Source organism: Nycticebus coucang, chromosome 19 (genome assembly GCF_027406575.1).
Source record: "Nycticebus coucang isolate mNycCou1 chromosome 19, mNycCou1.pri, whole genome shotgun sequence".
Lineage (NCBI taxonomy): Eukaryota > Metazoa > Chordata > Mammalia > Primates > Lorisidae > Nycticebus > Nycticebus coucang.
Genome location: NC_069798.1, coordinates 50,358,713 through 50,382,603, shown reverse-complemented (window position 1 = coordinate 50,382,603; position 23,891 = coordinate 50,358,713). Strand labels below are relative to the sequence as shown.

Genomic DNA, 23,891 nt, shown 5'->3' with positions numbered 1-23,891 from the left:
ATAATTTTGTTTATGCTTACCACATTTACCTTAATAAATAAATAGTTGGCAAGTCTTTGTTGCCCACTGGATTCTGGACCTCCTCAAAGTCAGAGTCTGAGTCTGTTTCAGTTTTGAATCTTAATAAACTCTTGCTGAATGAAGCAAATAGTTAGTATATTTCTCTATTAAAAAAAAAAACAACTTGAGGGTGGCGCCTCTGGCTCAGTGAGCAGGGCGCCGGCCCCATATGCCGAGGGTGGCGGGTTCAAACCCTGCCCTGGCCAACCTGCAACAAAAAAATAGCCGGGCGTTGTGGCGGATGCCTGTAGTCCCAGCTACTCGGGTGGCTGAGGCAGGAGAATCACCTAGGCCCAGGAGTTGGAGGTTGCTGTGAGCTGTGTGATGCCACGGCACTCTACCGAGGGCCATAAAGTGAAACTCTGTCTCTACAAAAAAGAAAAAACAAAACAACTTGTGATTAATGCTTGCTGTAGATAGTCCTTATAGAGGCTGTCTTGTGTCCCCTGTGTACCCAGCATCTTGCATTATTATGTTATAAATCAGGTGTGCAAATACTGAATGGCGATGTAAATGTTCTTATTTCTTCTTGAACTTACTTGTGTGTATACATCACATGTTGACTTTTAGTCCTGGAAGGATTTTAATTTAAAAAAAAAAAAAAAAAGAACTTTATCTTTTGCTTAAAGAAATCCACCACCAAAAATTGCTTTTGTTTGATCTTGGGAGGATAATATTTCTACCTGATTTTACTAACTTAGTCTTTCTTTTGCTATAACTGTGAAGCTTTTGTTCTACTACCTTGGAAGTAGAGTGGTCTGCAATTAAAAAATAATAGAAAAATGAAGTAAAAGTGAACATACAAAAATGCACATTGTGAATTTTTATTACTATTTTTCACGGTCATAAACTTAACCCTGTCAAGTTACCACAGCAGTTTCTAAGTGCGTCCTCTGTGCTTGTGTACTTATTTGAGGACCAGTAACCTTGTCCACAGACCACACTTGGGATCCCCGGTTTAAAATAAAGAATGGAGACATTTGATCAGAAGATTAAGGCTTGAATCTTGCTTTACTGTCTTTTAACTAGAACAGATAACATTTCAGTAAGCCTCTCATTCCTTAACTGTAAAATGAGGGTAAGCATTCTGCCTCATGGAGTTTTTTTTTTTTTTTTTTTGAGATTAAATCCATCTAGTATGTAGAAGATGGTCAGGAGATCACTAAAACGTCCATTTCTCATCACTTTATTAGCCAATATAAATAGAAGCATGTGCTTGGTAATTATGAGAAGATTTATAGTATTTTGAAATGAGACTAGGGCAAATCTTAGTTTATGAAGGTTCATTTATCAGGATTTTTAAAAGGTATCTATTTTCTTCTTGATTATAAAAGCAACCCATGTTGGGCGGCTTCTGTGGCTCAAAGGACTAGGGTGCTGGCCCTATATGCTGGAGGTGGTGGGTTCAAACCCAGCCCCGGCCAAAAACTGCAAAAAAAAAAAAAAAAAAAAAAGCAACCCATGTTAAAAATTAGGAATATAATGTCAATCATTATTATAGTCCCAAAGAAAAACACTATTAATATTTTGACATAATATCTTCCAGTCTGTTTTTTGGGTATATTTTTCTGTGCATGTGTGCGTACACACACACACCTCTCCATACACATATACTTTTTATTATGGAAAATCTCAAACATATTCATAAGTAGATAGAAAGTGGATCTTTGTGTACTCATCATTCAGTTCTAACAGTTACCAGCCCCTGCCCGGTCTTATCTCACTGTATCCACCCCTTTCCCCTCAATTACGTTTTTCAGTAATTCTTAGACATATTTAATTTCTGATAGTGTCCAGTCCCTAATTCAGCTAAGTATTTTTCTTTTCTACTTTCTCAGAAAGCAAATGCTTTAAGGCAGTGAGATGAAATTATAGGGAGGATTTTGCTTTCCTTCATTTTTCATATCCTAGTCTAGTTGATCACGTTGGCTTTTTATTTTTTAATAAACCATGATCTGAAGCCATCATTAGCTTCAGTTATGTACTGTTTGCATGCAATTTTTATTACATATATGCTAGTTTTAGGAATGAAAATGATTGGCACAGAATTTGGTTTATACCTGTGAGTCCTATTTATCATACAAAATATTGTGGTGATTCCTTAAACATATGAGGGAAAAGGAGAAATGCCATCATATTTTATCAGTAATCTAATTGTAAGTAAATTTTTCTTTATTCATATTTTAAAATAATTCACTACCTCCTATCCTTATTACCAAGAAAATTCTTTAATGCTCAAATTTACTTGTCCAGAGTTTTGATAATTTTTACAAATGGCTTTCCTACTTTCAGGGGAAATATTAATCTTGTGTGTTTTAATGTTTACATTTAAACATTTTATTATAGAAATTTTCAAAGTAAGAATTGTGTGAAAAACTACCCAGCTTAAACAATTGTCAACATGTGGTCTGCCCTTGACCCAACCGTTGTTGCTTGTAGCAGATCTGACATCATGTAATTTCATTCATAAATAAGTACTTCAGTATGCTATTTCCTAAGATAAGCTTGAAACTTGTGGGAATTTTGTAACCATATAGAACTCAATATTTCAAAATTAGACGAGAGGCCAATAGGCAGTTCATGATTATTTTCCTAATACAGGCAGTAATTGCTGTACTGGTTCAGAGGAAGGAAACGTTGCTATTACTGGGTTCTGTGAAGGCTTTGCAGAAGATGTAGGATATAAGATATTGGTATTCTGGGTTCTTGTAGAGTGGGGGTAGAGTCCGATATTACGGACCTGGTATGGTGTTTGTTTGCAAAGGACTGTGGTAGAAATCACTTAGCCTATTCAGAATATAGTGAATAAACCAGTATGGTTAGAGCAAAGGTTACTAGGTAAGAGGAATAGAAAGTAGAGATAAAAGGTTACCAGGAGACCAGACTAAAAAGGGTCTAAAATGCAGGGCTGAGATGTTCGGCTCCATTTTGCTAATGGGATAAAGTACATTGAAGGCTTTTAAATAGGATCTGTGGCTAAGGTGGTGTTTTAGGAAGAGTACTGTGGCTAGTTAAGAATGCAAAGAGACTACTAGCAGGTATCAGTTAGCCTGTAATGGTGAGTAAGACTCAAGCGATAGATAGAAACTTGATTTGGACAGTGGCAATGGAAAGGAAGAATGGTTTCAAAAGTTTATGTAGTAACTGATCAGGGATTAAAATACGAGAAGATAAAATCTGAGACAAGCTATATATAAAAGGAGGCTTAGGATGGTCCCTTGTAGGAAAAGCCTGCATTTGAAGATTGATGGGGAAGAAGTAAAGAATGATGTGTGGCAGAACTTTTGTACACGTTTTTCTGTGTGTGTGTGTTGAAGCAGTGGTACACATGCTTTAATTGGTTTGGCAGGTTTCTGATTACATTTTGTACCTATGTACAAGATAATTCTGATTTCAGATTTTTAGTCTTAGCCACAATTTGATTTCTAGAAACCATTGTTATTTAAAGTTAGGAAAATATTTTTTTTCTTTGAATACTTTTGTTAAGCAGCAGGTAAGCTTTAACATTTTTAAAGGGATTAAAAAAATAGAAAGTTGATGTTTCTTTAGTCTTAAATTATCTAATGCTGTACCTTATTGAATTTTTAGTGTGGAGATTTCTCTTTTTCCCATAGAGTATTTCCTGATACTGATGGAGAATGATGTACCTCTGAACAATGCTGTTTAGCTGTGTAGCCGGCCATCTGTGATACTTCTTGTCACTCACAGGCTGTTTCATCTTATTTCACTCTTGTGACTGCCACCCTCCACAGTTCATCATGTTAGAAATTGGTTAAAGATATTCTTGTGGTTGTTCAGACCTCTGGTCTCATAATGGATTTGACTAAATATCGTGATTGTCCATGCTACCAAAATAACTTGAAAAAATATGTTCTGCTGTATTAGAGAGTTGGTTTCAGAGTATAGTTTCACATGCAAGCCAGCAGGTATTCATAAACTGGTGGGACACATTGTAGTTGTCTAGCTCAGGTAATGGTGATTATAGGTGAGTTGGCAGTGTGACGAAATGTGAATACCACTAAATTAAGGTAAGCATAATCTGAGTTTTTCTGGTATCTCAATTATATATATTCCTTAAGATTTGAGAGTCAAATAGCAGACAGTTTCTTTCTGATAATCTGTACTTAAAAACGTCTAAGGTAGAATAAGGTTTAAGAATGTCTTTAAACAGTTTAATCAAAATGAAAAGAGGAAAAGATAGCCTAAGTGATGAAAGGTTCTTATGTGAACTGGAAAAATAACAATTCATGGTTTTGATTTCCATTTAATTACTACTTCAGGGTATTTAAATAGTGAGTAGAAAAAGTTAAAGGTGTGATCACAAGTTAGTTGAGGAATGGCATGTCTAGGGGACATTTGGTAGGGATTTTTTTTTGTGTGTGTGTGTGTGGTTGAAAGCGAAATAGTATTTCATTACTAGGATTAGAAATCACTTTGGGTAGAGAAAACTGAAAATGACTAATATCCTTCTCCAGTCTACTAGAGTTAAAAGTAATTTCCCTAAGTTATGAATTGATTCTTTTAAAAGATAAATAAAAATAAAAAATAAAAGCTTAGTTACGTTATGTCCTGGTGTTTCTGAGACAGCCAACATAGAGGGTGGATAGTTGAGAACTTAATCACTGTGGGTAAAATCAGAATTTAAGTGATAGTCTTTTTGTTCATCTGACATTTGCTTCCTCAAGTTTGCCTCTTCTAGGATCAGTTCCTCCCTCTGCAGATGGGCAGAATTCCTTCCTGACCATTCCCTTGGGCCTTGCCTTCCTCTGCGTTCATCTTAATGTGCAGAGAAAGATCTCTGGTCTTAAAATTCCCTCCGACAGCTGGCTTAATTTACCCTGGAGCACCATGCATAAGATGTTGCAGTGACAGGGAAGAGAATGGATTGTCGTGTTTTTGCAAGTGCGCAGTATATATGACGAGTACTTTTAGCCTTCCAGTACAGGCATTTCACAGAATTCCATCTTTATGACAGGAAGTAGTAGTGATTCACTGTGAATAAGGATTTCCTGGTTACTAGTTATTCCAACTTTTAGGTGTGCAAATTGTTAAAACTTGACTTCTACATTTTTCCCTTTATTGCTAATTTAGTTTATTATTAGAGTATGTCAGGCCTTTTTATAGTATGTAAGGTATTTCCTAATAAATACCTTCCATTTGATTTTTAAAATCAGGAAACATGGGAACAGTTTTAAGCCATGTTTAACTGCTAATCCAAATTACAAACATATGCAGTCACATTGGAGTATAACCTATTTAATTGAGTGCTTAGGTATTTAAATTTTCTTCATTTGGGGGAAGAAGTGTCAGAATGAATTGATCTCTAAACAGTTTTGTTCTATAGAGCAGGCGTCCTCAAACTTTTTAAACAGGGGGCCAATTTACTATCCCTCAGACCGTTGGAGGGCTGGACTATAGTTTAAAAAAAAAACTAGGAATGAACAAATTCCTATGCACACTGCACATATCTTATTTTGAAGTAAAAAAACAAAACAGGAACAAATACAATCACACCGCCTCATGTGGCCCGCGGGCCGCAGTTTGAGGACCCCTGCTATAGAGGAATGTCGTAGTAAGGCTGTAGTGCGTTTTCAACTGCAGGAGGTAACTGACATTTGACTATTACATAGAGACTATTCATTGTAGGTCTAATTTGTGAAGTTTGTCAGTTGATTCCTTCAAAAAAGGCTTTACAGTTTTCCCTAAACCATACGCTAAAGACATTAGTTCTTATCTTTTTGTTGAAAGTTACTACCTACATATTTTCATCTTCTGGAAAATTAACCTATTAAAACAAGGTCCATTATTGTGCTCAGCTTTTTGTTGCATTAAAGAGATCTATTTGAGGAAAATCTGATTGAGAGTTGTCATTTTATTCTGTGGATTGATTTTTTTTTTCATTTTTGAGGTACATCAAATAGTTTAGCAGAGTCTTGCTTACCAGTAACTGGACTATCTGGCTATTGTAACTTAATTAAAATTAATTATAATTACCTAAGTGACATAATAGCAGAGTAATCTTTTCTAGTTTTTCAAATTAATTTGAGTCATTTAGGAATACTTCATTTCTTATGTGGTATTACAGATTAACCATGAACTTTTTTTTTTTTTTTTTTTTGAGACAGTCTCACTTCGTCACCCTCAGTAGAATGCTATGGCATCACAGCTCACAGCAGCCTCAGACTCTTGGGCTCAAGCCATTCACTTGCTTCAGCCTCCTGAGTAGCTGGGACTAAAGGTGCCTACCACAATGCCCAGCTATTGTTAGAGACAGGGTCTTGCTCAGGCTGGTCTCCCAACTCCTGAGCTCAAGCAATCCACCGTTGGCCACTCAGAGTGTTAGGATTTCAGGAATGAGCCACCGCGCCGGGCTTTAACCATGTAAATTAAAAGAAAAAAATTTTTATGCAAATGCAGTGTAACTGTTTATTATTTTAACATTTTTTGGTTTGTTTTTTTGCGACAGGATCTCTCTCTGTGGCCTAGGCTAGGGTGCTGTGGTATAGTCATAGCTCACTGTAGCCTCATGTGCAGTCATAGCTCACTGCAGCCTCATACTCCTGAGCTCAACCGATTCTCCTGCCTCAGTCTCCTGAGTATCTGGGACTACAGTTGTATGCAACCACATCCAGATGATTTTTAAATATTTTGTAGAGATGGGGTCTCATTGTGTTTCCAGGCTATCTTGAACTCCTGGCCTCAAGGGATCCTCCTGTCTCAGCTTTCCGAAGTGCTGGGATTACAGGCCTGAGCCTTGTATTTATTCCATTGTGTCTGCAAATGAAAACTACATCCTTTAATATTGAAATAAGGTTTTTTGCTCTCAAAAAGTTAACTTGGTATTTGACAGTGTTAAAATGTAGCGTTAGGTTGGCGCCTGTGGCCTAAAGGAGTGGGGCGCCGGCCCCATATACCAGAGGTGGCGGGTTCAAACCTGGCCCCGGCCAAAAAAACAAAACAAAACATGGCATTAAAATTTTTGGTTGTTTGATTTAATTAAGGAAATGTATAGGAATTGTAATGAATAGATAGTAGAGTTATTTCTAACTTGAACTGAAGAATCTCAGAAGGTCGTCTAGGGACGGTAACATTTTAGCTGGACTTGAAGGATTTAATAGCTCCTTGACAGGCAGGATATTGTCTATGCTTATCCTTCCATCTGGAAAGTCGTGACTAGAGGAGTCAAAAGTATGGAGCATATTTTTGGCAACTTTAAATGTAGCATGTAGGGTACCAAGGCTGGTGGGAAAAGAATACGGAAAAATTTGTATGTGTATAACAGGTAAAAAGTTTTCGCTGTGAGGTTGTGAAGCTCTTTTGTGAGCATTGAGGAGTCTTTGACATTTAGAACTTAATACTCGGATATGCAGCAGGTGGATGGGGGCACTAAAGGATTGCAGTGTATCTCTCTAGTCTGGAGGACTAAGTACTGCTTGGATAGTGATACAGCCAACAGATGTCAGGAATTATAGATTGAGTTTAGGGGTGGACGTGTGGTGGGCAGAGAGATTCAAATTTTAGACTGAGAATGACTTGCTGTTTTACTTTGGGACACTGAGCATATTCGGAACTCTGCATACGGATTGGAGTTGAGGTTTGCTCATCCTGTGTCCGTTCCCCTGATTCATTCTGACTGTCTGCCTTGTTCTGTTCTGTCCTTGTTACTGGTTACTGTCTTCATCTGTTAGCTGAATTCTACGCCTTGAATTGTGTTTGAGGAATACCTAAGTTATGAGATTGTGGAAAAAGAATGTTGGTGTGTCCTTCAGTTGTCTTGACATCTGTGGGGCAGAATGCCTGAGATAAATGTGGTTTAGACTTGACCCAGAGAGTTGTTTTGTGTTCCAGGGGACTATTTCATTGCTTGATTTCCCAACCTTTTTCCTTTTGTCTTCTTGTTACTTTCCTTTTATTATGGTCAGTTGGTATAAGGTTAAGTTCTAAAAGTTCCAGAAGTTGGCTTCTGTGAGAGGTATTCTAGAATTCTCACTTTTTTTTTTTTTTTGTAACATGTCACACTGACTTTAACAGTTTGTTGTAGCACATTTAGCCGGAAAGTTAATTAGATAAGACTTTGGGACATTCTTCCTATAAGAAATTTCTTACAGATTAGTGCCACGTAGGAAAAATTCCTTAAAAACGACTAGTTTAGCCCTTTGTATACTTTTCTAGCTTTGGCAATATTTGTTACAAGAAATAAATTATTCTCTAATGTAGGAGTTCGGCTAACAAAGTTCATGTCAGTATTGTACAGGCACATATTTACCTTATTTTTCTCATTTCAGTAGTTATATTAGGGAGCATTTAAATATTGTCAAGATTCAAGATTTTTTTTCTGTTGTGTTATGAGCTCAATTGGTAGCTCAAAAAGTACATAGATTGCAAGTGTGTGTGTGTATTTAACAAGGGTTATTGATTTCAAAAGAGCTTGTTCTGAAGTTTTGTCTGATTTTTGCTGACATTTTGTATATGTAATACCTAGAAAAAAATAGCATTTCAAAAGTCAATTAGAAGGAAAGTTGTTAGTTGAAGAAATTTACAGTGTGCGTGTGGTGCTGTGTGTGCAGTTTGTGTTTGGATTCTGTTGGTGGTTGCTGGGTGAGTGACCAGTGGATAAGCTGTAGCGACATCTGTTATGTGCTCAGGTAGATTACCTAGCGGAGTGTTTTAGTAGATGACATTATCTCTCCTTATAGGGAAGTTAGGAAGTTCCTTGAAACCTTTAACATTCCTTTTAAAAAATCATACGTATAGGGCGGTGCCTGTGGCTCAGTGAGTAGGGCGCCGGCCCCATATGCCGAGGGTGGCAGGTTCAAACCCAGCCCTGGCCAAACTGCAACAAAAAAATAGCCGGGCGTTGTGGCGGGCGCCTGTAGTCCCAGCTGCTCTGGAGGCTGAGGCAAGAGACTCGCGTAAGCCCAAGAGTTAGAGGTTGCTGTGAGCCGTGTGATGTCATGGCACTCTACCTGAGGGCGGTACAGTGAGACTCTGTCTCTACAAAAAAAAGAAAATCATACGTGTGATTATAATTTAGTGTGGTAATGATTGGAGGCAGAGGAAGGCATAAACAAAAGGTTTATGGAGAGATCTGGGGTAAATATTGTTGGCTTTTGTTCAGTTAACCTTGTCTTTCTTCCAGTCCAAGTGGTAAGAAGTTCAGAAGCAAACCTCAGTTGGCAAGGTACCTGGGAAATACTGTTGACCTCAGCAGTTTTGACTTCAGAACTGGAAAGATGATGCCTAGTAAATTACAGAAGAACAAACAGAGACTGCGGAACGATCCTCTCAATCAAAATAAGGTTAGTGAATTTACTTATTTGTAAATACGTGCTACTTCAAAAGCTGTCTAAAAAGTACCTTATGTTGGAATTTGCTTGTCTGAATGTCCCATCTGCTGTCCCCCGACTTTGCCCTGTGAAACTTTTTAACTTGTAAACCTGATTTATTTTCTGGTATTTGACAGTAGTACTTACATGGAGAAAGCATAAGTAAATTGTGTGCAGTAGAAAACAGCATTTCAGAATATCTCTAGGCCAACATTCATCACACTTTTTGGCCCATTGGGACTATTTATAAAATATTTTTTCGTTGATTTTAATCATCTGCCTTCCCACCCTCCAAAAAAATGGTTCCTGTTGCCCAAAAGAAGACAAAATTTTCATGTGGCAAGTATCCTTACTACATAGTTTATAATTGCCTGTTAATTTTTAGGTTCAGGATTTGAGAAAGGCAGTTTTTATTTTGCCTTTAGATGATGCTGAGCATAATGATTCTTAGGAATAATATCCTAATATTGGGATTGGAGATTTTTCCATTAGTTCTTAACATTTATTTATACCTGATACTAAAATTGGAAAAAATATATTATTATAAAGGGAAATTACAAACATATTTCACTTATAAATGAGGATGCAATATCCTAAACAACATATTAACAAGTTGAATTAAAAATTATTGTTCAAGTAATATACTTTGGTCAAAATTAAATCCAATTTATGTGAGAATTAGTCACTATTCTTTTTCTTTTTTTCTTTTCCTCTCCCTTACCCCCCTCTGTCCTCCTCTGTCTGCTATCCCCTTCCCCCACCCCTGACTGTGTCATTAATCGTCCTCATATCAAAGTTGAGTACATAGGATTCCTGCTTCCCATTCCTGTGATGCTTCACTAAGAATAATGTGCTCCACGTTAGTACAAATGCTGCAAAATCTCTATTTTTTTTAATGGCTGAATAGTATTCCATGGTATACGTAAATCCACAGCTTGCCAATCCATTCCTGGGTTGAGGGGCATATTCATTAGTTCTTATTTTTATTGAACTGTTTGGTTGATAGTTTATGAATTATGATGTAGGTTGAGCATTCCAAATTGTAAAAAAATCTAAAATCTTAAACACTTGTAAACATTTTGGATAAAGGATACTCAACCTGTACTAGTACCCTGTATCTTTACAAAGAAAACTTATTTTCCCTCAAGGGCAAGTAAACATATAAGTATTTTTCCCCTCAATTTTTCTTCCCCTGAGTTTCAGGGATCTGTGTGTCACACTGATTATGTGACAGTAGTGGAGGGACCAGTGGGGGCTTTTCTGAGATATGACCCATGTAACCCTGCATGCATCTTGGGAATGCTGCGTTAGTTTTAGGAACCCAAGACAGTGTAGGAGAGTGGGAAGGGCTTTGGACCCGGGAAGGCGTGGTTTGGTGAGCTGCGGCTGCTGCTTATTAGCTGATGCAGTCCTGGGAAACTCTGTTAACCTCCCATCACTTCAGGCTTCTTATTTATAAAATTAAGGTAATAGATTTTTTTCCCTAAGCAGTTGTGAGGAGTATGTGGGAATTTACATAACAACATCCAGCAGAGTATTTGACCCTTGTTACTTCCCTTGCTTTCCCTACGGCCTTGGCTAAGCTGCCACCCTCCTGAGCACCAGGCAGCCTCCGGGAGCAGCGTTGCCTGGTAGCCAGTGTTGGAAACTTTCACCCCAGCTGTCTTCCTTCTTGTCTTTTTTACTTTTTCTGTCTAATGGGGTCTTTGCTTTATACCTCTTTATTCAGAATTCAGATAAACAGTTTTGTTTACTGTCCATTGGCATGGAGGTCAGAATGTATCGTTGTTTACATCATAATATAGTACCTTATAGTGGTCTCCAGCGGGTGTTGGCAGGTACCTTGTTCAGAGAGGCAGAATGAGAAGGGAAGCTAAATTGCCTTCGTAGCTGTGGGGTTAGTTTGGATTGATAGCTATGGAAGTATTAAAGATAAGAGTGAACCAAGTGTATGGTGCCCCACGATCATACTAATGTACACAGCTATGGTTTAATAAAAATAAAAAAAAAAAACAAATCAATCAATCTTGATTCTACTGGAAAAAAAAAAAAGAGTAGGAGTAGAGGGGCCTCAAGTTAGCCAAAGTAAGGACCTTGCGTGGTATAAGTGAATCACTGTGATTTTAGCTTAAGGAAACCTTTATTCTGGGGTTTAGTTTGCTTCTTAAATGTACAGAAGAAAATTAAGATTTATGTTTTCATGACTTCTTTTTCAAACTCTGATCACAGTGCTGACAACCTACAGATGGGGCTTTGGCTCAAGTATTTATGAAATGAATTGAAGAAGGCTTTCAAATTACTCCATTGTTACCAGAATCACAGTTTAGCTACATTAAGTGTAGCATAAAGATGTATTTTCTGATACTATGGTTTATTAAAAACCAAAAACTAATTCATCTCTTTAGCTTGTGTGCACCTTTCTGCTCTAGCTGCGCTGGAACACTCATCGTACTGCACCCTGGCATGCGCTTTCAAGATTCTGCTTGCTCACACGCTGTTTCCTCTGCTTGGAGTGCGCTTCCCCCCTTCCCCTCCATCTGGCGAACTCTTCCTCATCCAAGGCCCAGCTCCATTGTCTGCATCTCTGGGAAGCCTGCCCTGCATGCCCAAGGCAGAACCAGTCCCCCCACCCATGCTGCTTGCCTGGTGCTTTGCCATTGTACTTGTGACTGTCCGTCTGCTTCAGCTAGACTGTGAGCTCTATGAGGGCAGGGACCATGTCTTTTTTATTTTTGTATGTATAGTCCAAAGCACACGGTAGGTACTTAATAAATCTTGCTTTACATTGATTTAATATCTCCCTCATTCTAGAATTTTAGAGTGGTAATAAATATTAACTAAATAAATTAATATACCATACCTTATTTTGGAAATGTCTTTTATTTTCATTGTTTTATGAAGATTTCTAACTGAATTTGGCGGGCGGGGCATGGTTTTGTTTTTGTATCTGATTTTAGTTTTGTAGTCAGAAAGTGGAGTTTTGCATTTTTAAAAATAAGTTCTCCTGGAGTAACACCAAAAATATATATTTTTACTATGTATAAAGCAGAAAATAAATTTGTAGCTAATTAATAACTATTATCTTTTTATGATAATACAGCGTAAAGGAAACTGGGAGCTTTAAAGTGGTTAATAGGAATCTGAGGTAGTGTTTTGCTTTGTATTTATAAAGCTGTGTTGTTTTTGACATTAAAAAATTCTTATCTCTAAAGAATTAGAAATATAATTAATAAAGTAAACTTAGAAACAGGCTAAATTATCATTTGTATTGACTATAAGTTATGATGTTAATGTATCTTCCATATCAAAGGTGAATTCCTGGTGATGAATATCTTTAGGTGTGATTGGAAAGATAATCTTTTGAAAATCTTTGCAAAGTGGTTTTTAATTATTTTAGGACGGTTGGGTAGGGTAGAGTGGGCATTGTCTTGGTTAATATCTGCTATCATACTATATATTTTAGTTATCTCAAACTCAACCTTAACCTTTCCCTGAAGATCTTGATTCTTGATTATACCTTATTGATTTGCTAGCTACCACCAAAATTATTTCTAACCACCACCCCCATGTCCCAGCTGACAAATGAAATATCAAGGAGGTTACTGAAGATACTCCATTAGGTTAATGGGAAAAGTCTAAAGAATGATTGGAAAGTCATCAGTACAGAGCTGGTGTTTGAAGTCATGAGTAGCTTTCTCAGAGGGAGAAGTTACAGAATAACCTATCCAGTGGAACTTTACTGATGATGGAAATCTTTCAACCACAGTTACATGTGGCTGTTGAGGACTTGAAGTGTAGCAAGTCTGACTAAATAATTCAGTTTATAGTTTTACATAATTTAAGTAGCTTGGCTACTATATTGGACAGTTCAGTTCTGGAGCTGTGCCTGTTTTTATTCTGCATGATCTAAGCGAAAAAAGAAAGAAGTAGAGCTGTTGTCTCTTAATATGTAAATAAAATAATAAAACCTTTGCTTCCAGTGGTAAATGTAGTTTAAGCATTTATGTAGACTTTGAGTTTTTTAAAGATGAGATGTTTCAAGTTTCAAAGATATGACCTTCAGCGTTTTGAGGGGCCAAGATGATAATTTCTAAAAAAAAATTTAATTTGGAGATATCTAGACTTGGATAAGGAACAGTGCAGTGGTTCTGATTGCAAGGTGTGGTTAGGAGACTTCAAGTAGCTTGTTTTTGGTACTAGAAATTCCTTTTAATGTTTCAGATGTGTAAACATTAAATTGAATTCCTTGTATTTCTTGGTCTTAACATCAAAATGTTTGTAGTTATATCTACACAACTAATAAAATTCAATTTTTCTGACACTAATGTGACATGGTATATTTTACATATTGCTTATAAGATGAATATGCTGTAGAGTAAGTTTTTTGTTTTTTGTTTCTTTTTTTAGTTTGGCTTGATAATACTACTGATACCTTAAAGACTTAGTTCTTTCATTACATTTGTCTGTTTACCCAAATTTGATACATTTGGAAATAAAAGAGCATCATACTCTCTTGAGTGGACTCAGCTGTTGTTAAATCTGCCATTGTTTATTTCTCATGAATTATCTTAGTTTAACATAATGACTGCCATACTAGAAAAAATATTTTTTCCTTGGGGCCGTGGTGTTTTCCTAGGTTAAGATAGGTCAAGAGTTACATATGCTTCATGAGGCACTGGGCTCAAAACTAGCATAATTTAAATACAGCTCACATTTAAGGTGGGTAGCACAGCAGTGGCTCCTATATGGCTGTAACCTAGGTTTTTAACCAGATGATCTAGGAAGTGCTTGTTTTATTGTCATCAACAAACAATAGGACACTTTTGTAGAGAGCTTATGTATCTTGGAGGCAATTTCCGTGCAATTTAAGAAACTCTTGAATGGGTGGTGATGGTGAGAATCAGATTTGGGTATTGGAATAGAATGAGGTATAGTATGGAGACGACTTGGAAAGGGGTGAAACTGGAAGTAGAGAGAGTAGTTGGGCTGTTGTAGTCTAGAAAAGTTAATAATGGCCTGAATTAATGCTGTGCCAAGAGGTACGGAAAGGTCAGAATCAAGAGAAATTAGTAGATCTAAGTTTCTGATGTTAATAGAGATAAAACTTCTTATGCCTGCAACACTTCTGGCTTTTGTCACCAGGGGCAGGAGAGTTAAGGAATAAGGGAAGAAGGGCAAATTTTGGGACAGAATTAAGAAGATTGAGTTAAAATAATTTTGTTTCTTGGTATAGTGGCTCATGCCTGTAATCCCAGCACTTTGGGAGGCCACTCCTGACTCAAGTCAGGAGTTTGAGACCAGTCTGAGAAATATAGTAATGCCGTATCTTTACTAAACACAAAAAATAGTAGTGAATTAGCCAGGTCCAGTGACATGCACTAGCAGTTCCCGCTACTTGCTAGGCTGAGGCAGGAGGGTTGCACGAGCCTAGGAGTTTGAAATCTCAGTAAGCTATGATAACACCAGTGTATGCTAGCCTGGGTGACAGTATAAATAAACAAAAAAGAAAAATAGTTTTGGTTTTTGAACTTCCAAAAGTCTCTGTGCACTCCCAGGGATTCTCTGGTCACACCTTGAGAACTACTAATTTGTCATAGGGATGGCCTAACACAGTGGTTCTCAACCTTCCTAATGCTGCGACCCTTTAGTACAGTTCCTCATGTTGTGATCCCCAACCATAAAATTTTCATTGCTACTTCATAACTATAATTTCGCTACTGTTATGAATCATAATGTAAATACCTGATATGCAGGATGTATTTTCATTGTTAAAAAGTGGTCGCGACCCATAGGTTGAGAACCGCTGGTCTAACATAAGGAAAAACAGAAGAAAAATATCTTGCACACCCTAGGCCTATGGATTAAATGAATGAATAAATCTCAAGAGTGAGAAGATTGTCCAGAAAGGGAATAGGAGAATCAAGAGAATGTAGTCTTATAAAAAGCCTACAAAATACCATGTCATGAAATGCCATGGAGAGATCAAGGAGGATAAAGTCTTTGTATACCATTGGAATTCCAAATTAGAAGGCATCTGGTCATCTTTACATGACCAGCTTCAAGGGGTGGGAACATCGGAAGTTGTATTTATAATGCCAGAGAACTTCTGGGAAATGAGAAATCAGAAACAAAATTTGCCCGTTCTTTTAAAAGTGTTAAAATTTGGATTCATTTGCTTAAGTAATTTGTGCATGTAGTGAAAAGGATATTAAGCGAAAAATGTTTCCTTCCCTCTCCTGACTCTTAGCCCCAGTTCTTGTCCAGAAAATACTTTACCTGTTAATGAGTTTTTTTGGTATGCAAATCCTTCTAGAGTTTCTGTGCATTTACAAAATGTACGCGTAGGTGCATTTTTATCCTTCTCACAAAAATGACTGGACTACTCTTACCGAAGCTTGAACGAAATGTAGAAGAGAAAAGTTATTTTTCCTTTAAAGGTTGAAAGAGACCAGCTTTGAAGGAACTAGTACTGAGGCAGGGGGCCTTCGAGCTCAACATTTTATACCACAGGAAGACCTCTGGGAACCTTTGAATTGTGTACAGTATAATGTGTGCATTTTATTGAGAGTCTCCTTCAAATTCTCAAAGGTTTTATATGGCTGGATAAAATCAATTTTGAGTATGCCAAGTTTGAGGTGCGTAGCAAACATCCAAAAGGCAAAGTCATGCATGCAGTTGGGTATACTAGAATTGAGAGTTCTGACCTGGAAAATTACTAGGCTATGGGCAGTGTTCCAATTAAGGGAATGAAAAAGAGTACCCAGATATGCAAGACCAAGTTCTGGGAAAGTCCAATAACTAGAATTTGGTTAAAATAGAAGGAATCATCAAAGTGAATTGAGAAAGAATGGCTAGTAAGATAGGAGAAACTTGGGAACAGACAGTGTTTCAAAAAAGACCTGGTCTCTCACATAGTGGCTGAAAGGCTCACTAGAAGAAGACTGGAATTTCCATGGAGTTGGGCAACATGAAGGCTAACCTTAATAACAGCTTTGGTGAATATGATGTGTATATTGTAGACTGTTGAATAATAGATTACATTGGGTTGAAAAGTGAATGAGAGATAAAGTCAGTATGTACAATTCTCTGAAAAATTTATTTTGGTTTTGGGTAAAATCATTAGATGGTAGATGAGAGCAATGTTGGTTTGGCTAACCTGTTCTGTTTTAAAGAGAAGAATGGTTTAAAGAGAATAGGAGTGTGTGTTTGGCAGGGGAACCAGAGGTCCGTAAAGTTAGGCACATTTACAGTGTAATGAAGGTGAACCACGGGACCTATACCCGTTAGGGAAGAGTGTGGAAAGAGTCGAGGAACATTGAGAAAATAGGACCGAAAATAGATAGGATATCTTGATGGGCTTAAAAAATGAAGAAGGCAATCCCAAGTAAGTGAACTGCAGGGATTGGGAGTGGAAATGGGAGAGTTGGATGCTCGTTTGGGACACTGGAAGTGGAATAGTTACTAGTGTTGACAAGCCTGTGACCATCATGAGTAGGTAGAGGAACAGGCCAAAGAACTGAGGGTGTTGGGTGAGTTCTCCCTACGGGCATGGAGGTCTCCAAGGATGAGGACAAACTGGGATGGAGAGGAAGACTGATGGAAGGACTACGGTTTAATGAAAGAACACAGGAGGGGGAGAGGGTATTGCAGCCACATTCCATGGGCGTCAAAGTAGCTAGTGTTTTTCAGGGAGCAAAATTGGAAAAATGATTTGAAAGTAGTAACAGGGAGAAAGGAAATATACTCCACCTTCTGGCCCTTAGTAGGTATGTGACTGTGAGAGAGAAACTTCATGTGAGAGAACTTTAGGGAAGGTGGTATCTTCAAGGGACAGCCAGGAACATATTTTTCCTGAAACTTAGCTCTGTAAGGGAAACGTGGTATTCTTCCTGCCATGAATACAGCTTGTTTTGATGTTTTTCCATATTGACAGTCTGCTAAGCTTTACATTCTTTGTTCCCTTTATTTCCCATCATTTCATGATATAACAGTATTGTGATTGATACTGATTTTGTCAAAAACACCATCCGTGGCCCAGATTATTTTCCCACGGGAGACTTGCATTGGGCTGTGTGACTCAGACGAAGAGGCTGTCCTGTTTTACAAGCACAACTTAATGTTTAATAGTAATAGACATAAATAAGTGTAGGGATTCTTTTTTTTTTTTGCAGTTTTGGCTGGGGCCAGGTTTGAACCTACCACCCCCGGTATACGGGGAGGGTGCCCTACTCCTTGAGCCAGGGATTATTTCTTTTACATTAATCTCAAGGCTGATAATACACATTTCTATTTTTGGCTTAATAAATGTAAGATGTATATTGTAGATTACATTGAATTATATAATATCTTCTACTTAGCATGCATTTAATACTGAAATGTCAGACTGCATAAGGGTAGGGCTTCATAGCACACACCTATATGTATTAGACATTTTCTGTGTATTCCACCAATTTTTGAGCACATTCTAAATGCTCAGGAATTATTTTAAATTCTAGGAATACAGTAGAAGGAATTTTTTTGTGTGTTTGTGGAGCTTATATTCTCATGGAATGATGAACTAATACTTTAAAATATGAAATGCTGTGCAGTGAATTAAATGAGAATGATGTAGGTGACCAAGTGGTTATTTTAGGTTGAGTGATCAGGAAAGGTTTCTATAAAGGGGATTTTTTAGCTGAATTCTGAATGACAAGGAGTCTCAATTTACAAAAACTGGAGGGAAAAGCATTCCATGTAGAGGGTATAGCCAGTGCCAATTCCCTAAGGCAGGGTCCAGTAAGCTTCTATTCACACAGATAAAGACTGAAATATTTGCAAAATGACACCAAAAAATGTAGAAGGTACAGTAACTCCACCAAATACATACTTGTTGTGTACCACCTGCCATGCTCTGTTCTCAGTGCCGTGTGTCACTGTCCCAGGCTCTGTTCTCGGTGCCGCATGTCACTGTCCCAGGCTCTGTTCTCGGTGCCGCGTGTCACTGTCCCAGGATCTGTTCTCAGTGCCGCGTGTCACGTCCAGGCTCTGTTCTCGGTGCCGTGTGTCACTGGAGGTGCTTATGTATTTATGTTTGTCTGCTTTCAGCAGTTATCTTATTTGGTGCGTAAGAGTTGACAGCAGAAGCTGACATAGGAAATTGAAAACAAATTATGTCTTGCTTAGAGCTTCTCTTTACTGTATGGAAAAAAACACAAATCAGACCCTTTAGTATTCCATCATAAGAATGAAAAACGACAAAAGGGAAATAAATATAAGTATTGTGCTTCCATTTACAATACCCATACAAATTAGTTTGTACATGAAAGTGGAGAGGGTAATTAATTAAAATTTAAGATGCATGTGGATTAAATTGCATGTATGAGTTATAGAATACTTAACACCACGCTTTGCAAACAGATACTAATTCAGAGAATTTGAAAATTGATTTGACTGAAAGCTGTCAGTCAGGCACACCTTGATTTGAACCAGGGGATGGATGGCTTTCCTTTCTGGGAAAGCTTAATAGATAGAGTTTCTAATTTTCAAGAGCATGTTCAATAACATTGTAATGCTAAAGAAATAGCTGCTATTCATTCAAAATGTGCCAGTCTGACTAAATATAAACTATAAATCTATTTTGCTAATTGTTGTCTTCTCCCTACCCCCAGAATGTAACTCTGAGGTAGAAATTTTTTCATGACAATATATTTGTTGTCCACTCAATGCCTGGCAAGTGGATGACGTTCATGGTTTGTTCACTGATGGGCTGAGTGAAGGTTGATTAGCAGCAGCATGGTTCTCTTGGATCTCTGAAAGAACCTTATGCAGTAGCTATTGTTATCACCCTCACTTAGAGATGAGGAAAGTGACCTCAGAGAGACCAGAGTCTCTCCTCCCCAAACTGGGCGTGAGTATCTCCTAGGTGTGTGGTGTGTGCAGTTCCACAGAATTAAAATGATACTGGAAGGATACTGGGAAATGTCAGCTTATTTGAACATTTTGGATAAGTACAGCAATATTCTTAAACTTGGCTAATTTTAAAGATAAAGTGTAAAAATTTCATGAATTTTATAGATCAAATGAGTCCTCAAGGCTTGGCTTCTAGAATGTGTACAATTGGAGCTGTCATACAACTTTCTTTCAAAGCCAGGTTGAGAAAAGTGGGTATTTAGACTATACCCTGGTATTCAAACTGTGCTATAGGAAGGCTTTACAATGGTATACATAGACATGGAGCATTCTCAAGAAATCCAGTTTAGTTTCTTTAAATTCCTGGACTGGCAAGGTGGCTCACGCCTGTAATCCCAGCACTCTGGGAGGCTGAGGCAGGTGGATTGCCTGAGCTCACAGGTTCAAGACTAGCTTGAGCAAGAGTGAGACCGCATCCCTAAAAATAGCCGGTAGTCCCAGCTACCTGCTATTGTGGTGGGCGCCTGTAGTCCCAGCTACTCCGGAGGCTGAGGCAAGAGGGTTGCTTTTGTTCCGGAATTTGAGGTTGCTGTGAGCTCTGACGCCATGGGACTCTACTGAGGGTGAAGTGAGATTCTGTCTCAAAAAACAAAAACATTTCGTGACATATAAATGGTAAATCATCAGTGAAAGATTTTCATGATTAAAACAAGACATAACTGTTTGGAAATGGAATTAGTAATTCAAAGAGAAAAGGGAGTGAAATTAAATTTGTAATCATTGAAGAGTCTGTTCATACATAAATTGGTGATTGTGGAAATATTTAGATTCTGTTAGATACATTTTAAAGTGATGTTAATAGTTTATTATTAAAGTTTCAGTATTTAAAATACTTACAAGTGCATAGTTTCCAACTAATTACATTAAATAGAAAATATTCCTAATGTTGACATTAAAATGCAGGTTGAGTATATGTATTTTCAGAATTTTCTCAGTGGGAAGAAATACAAGTCAGGCTCGGCGCCTATAGCTCAAGCGGCTAAGGTGCTAGCCACATACACCAGAGCTGGCAAGTTCGCATCCATCCCGAGCCTGCCAAACAACAATGACAACTATAACCCCTCAAAAATAGCCAGGCGTTGTGGCGGGCACCTGTAGTCCCAGCTACTTGGGAGGCTGAAGCAAGAGAATTGCTTAAGCTCATGAGTTGGAGATTGCTGTGAGCTGTGATGTTACGGCACTCTACCCAGGGTGAAAGCTTGAGGCTCTGTCTCAAAACAACAACAACAAAAAATATTTGACAGTCATTATTATGATACATGCTCTTCATCTGCCTCTTTAGATATTCTCTTTTGAGTCCTTTATTAAGTTAGATCACTGAAAAGTTATATAATAATTAGACCACACTGGTTTAGGCCCTATGAGACTCAGGCCCTTCACTGAGTTGTCCTTTAAAGCTAATGTTCTTGGCTTTTATGGAAGGCCACTGAAAAAAGAAAAAAGCATTTGAAATTTGTTTAATACTTGTGATATTAAGTTTATTAAGTTTCTTCCGGATTTAGTAATAGATATTTTTTTCCCTCCTTGATATGCTTTCTCCTTTCTGACTGGGGTAGCTATATAATTTAATGTTTCTCTTTGTGCCCAGACTGCTAGAAAATTTAGATCCACTTTTGATGCTCAGCTCTAGTATTGCTATTGACCTTTTCAAAAAATTTTTTTTCTCTTTGACTTTGATTTCCTATTTAAAAAAATTAAGTTTTGGGCTGGGCATAATGGCTCACACCTGTGAGCCTAGCACTCTGGGAGGTCAAGGCAGGTGGATCGCCTGAGCTCAGGAGTTCAAGAGCAGCCTGAGCAAGAGTGAGGCCCTGTCTCTACTAAAAATAGAAAAATTAGTCAGGCATTGTGGCACAAGCCTGTAGTCCCTGCTACTCGGGAAGCTGAGGCAAGAGGATCACTTTTGTTCAGGAGTTTGATGTTGCTGTGAGCTATGATGTGACAGCACTCTAGCCTGGTGAAACAGAGTGAGACTCTGTCTCAAAAAAAAAAAAAAAACAAAAATTAATTTTTATTGCATATTTGTCCCTCATGAGTATATGAAGATATACCCAATATTTCCTGGAAAGAGGTGAAGTAAAATTTTTGATGTAAAAGATTTATTTTTATATTCCAACAATGAAGGGGAAAATGAAGTAATTTCAGCCTAATATATACATTATCAAATTTATTAAATTTTGATTTGGGAGCTAGCCTGTACACTTAGGAAATATGTCAGAGGTTGGAAACTTTAGTTCTAATATTAGAATGTGTGTGTTTGTCAGTTTGGTTTTATAATCTAAAGAACTGCTTTATTTTTTCTTACACTAAAAGGGAAGATTTCAAATACATAAACAGCTCTGATACTCTCCCATTAAAAAGTGTTGGCTTTTTAACTGCTAAGTTTATGGCAGATTGATTGTTTAGAAAAACTGAAACAGACATGCCCATGAATTAGCAGTGGCTCTTTGGGAATCCTCAGGGGAGAGTGGTAATAAAATTTACTATTTTTGTAGCAGTTTCTGGGAAAACCAGTCGGTCCAGCTTTATAGATTACTCAGCTTTACATGACACTGTGTTAGAATATTAATTAGTAAAAAATGTTTTCTGTTGTTAGAGCTTCTAGGCCAGTTATAAGAAGAAAAATACTAAACACCAAAATAAGATGGAGAGAAGAAGAAGGCAGCACACTCTTGAATAATGTCTTCCGTTCTGTGCCCTGGAGAATGAACTGTCTCATTAGGCAGTGGAAGTTAACTGTATCTTGAATATTTTAGCCAGCTTTTTTCCTCCTAATTTTTCTTTGTTGTACAAAAACTTAAGTTCGTGCAGAAACATCAGTCTTACCAGTGCAACATCGGTAGTTTTCAATGTTCCTCCAGTCTTTGCAGATTTGGTTTTCATAATTAAGAATAGCTCCCCCTGCCTCCGGGGATCCTTTGTAACAAGGAGACTCTCACAGGCTTGAGTATGTTAGCTCCTGCAAACACTTGGGGTAAATTTCTGTGTCTCCTGATGCCTCCTTTGTTCTAATACTAGCAGAATATCCTTATTAAAGAACAAAAACATTAAAAACCAAACAAGGTATTGTTCAGTTATTGATTATACTTACCTAGTGACAGGAAGTATTCTCCATAAACATTTGTGTTTAGCTTCTATAGGGCCGAATATTGACTACTGTATTTTATAGGTTATGCGATTTCATTTAGGGCAGCAGTTCTCAACCTGTGGGTTGCGACCCCTTTGTAACAATGAAGATACATTGTGGCATTAGGAAGGTTGAGAACACTGATTTAGGGCCTCAGAATGCTCTGGATGTCATAAATCAGAGGTATCCATACCTTCTTTGCACCACGGAGTTAGCAGGAGAGCTTTTAAAATGCTCACTCCTGGCCTCACACTTCATACAGGTGGCATCCTAAGTGGTTTACTTGCAGCCTGTCAGGCAAACTTGCAGTATTATTATTATTATTATTATTTTGCAAAACCATAATGATAAAGCTAAAGATCTGAGAAATAATACTGTTAGAATCCCTGGAGGTGAATATATCTTTTAAAGGTAAGCACATACAATGGGAGAAAATTGAGATAAAGGAATAACAAGAATTCATAGAACATACAGAGGAGACGTGTGTTGTGTTGGGAGGGGAAAGGGTGAGGGCATGTTTAATAGTAGATCCAAATATTGCTGTCGTTGTAGTAATTGTCGGATTAATTTATTGTCATGCCTTCCATTCTAGGCATGCTAATATTCTTTAGGCGGAGTCCACAAGCACAATCCCTGTAGGGCCCAGACAGGTAATGCACATGTGAGTTGTTGAATGTTGCAAAGTGAACCTGAGGCCTCTAGTGGGCAGCGGTTGCTAATCATGTCTTGTGGTTGCCAAACCAAATCCAATATCACCAAATCTTTTGGTATTTAAGAGAAGCTAGTGTCCTGGGTTTTATATGAGGACTCCGCAGATTTTTAGATGTTGGCTTAATTTGTTAGGGGCACTAAAAACTGAACACTCCTCTGTGGGTTGGGCTTGGCCCACCTGCCACCAATTTGCAATCTTTGTTTTAGAGCTGTACTTCTCCAAGTGTGGTCCCTGGATTGTCAGCGTCAGCATCACCTGAAACCTTAATAGACATGCACATTCCCAGGGCTCAGCTCAGATCTACTGAACCAAAGTCTCTGGGGGGTTAGGCCCAGTAATCTGTGTTTTAAATCACCTCTGGGTGATTCTAATACATTCTCAGGTTTGATAACCCCTGTTTTAAAGCATGGAAGTTGATGTTACAATTTCTATCTGGAGATAGTAAAGATAAAAGTTCAGCAAAAATCCTATAAATCTAGCAAGTGCTTTTCTATATCAAAAACATTGATGCTGTAGCATGCGTCCTTAGCCCCAGCTGCTTGTGAGGTTGAGGCAGGAAGATTGAGCCTAAGAGTTCAAGGCTGTGGTGAGCTCTGATGACGCCACTGCACTGCAGTCTCACCAATAGAGGAACACTGCATCTCTGAAAAAAAGAAACAAATATATCAGCTGTGTATTGTTTTTAGATATATACGACCTTTTATAAGTTTTGCCAGAA

At 37.8% G+C, this 23,891-nt stretch overlaps 1 protein-coding gene across 1 annotated transcript in view; it reads left to right on the top strand.

Moving 5' to 3' along the window:
* MBD2 (methyl-CpG binding domain protein 2) overlaps positions 1-23,891 on the top strand; it is a 66,074-nt gene that overhangs the window by 8,483 nt on the left and 33,700 nt on the right. Inside the window, exon 2 of the mRNA XM_053571495.1 lies at positions 9,200-9,359. Within this exon, the coding sequence (XP_053427470.1) occupies positions 9,200-9,359 (160 nt within the window). The remainder of the gene's footprint in view (positions 1-9,199; positions 9,360-23,891) is intronic.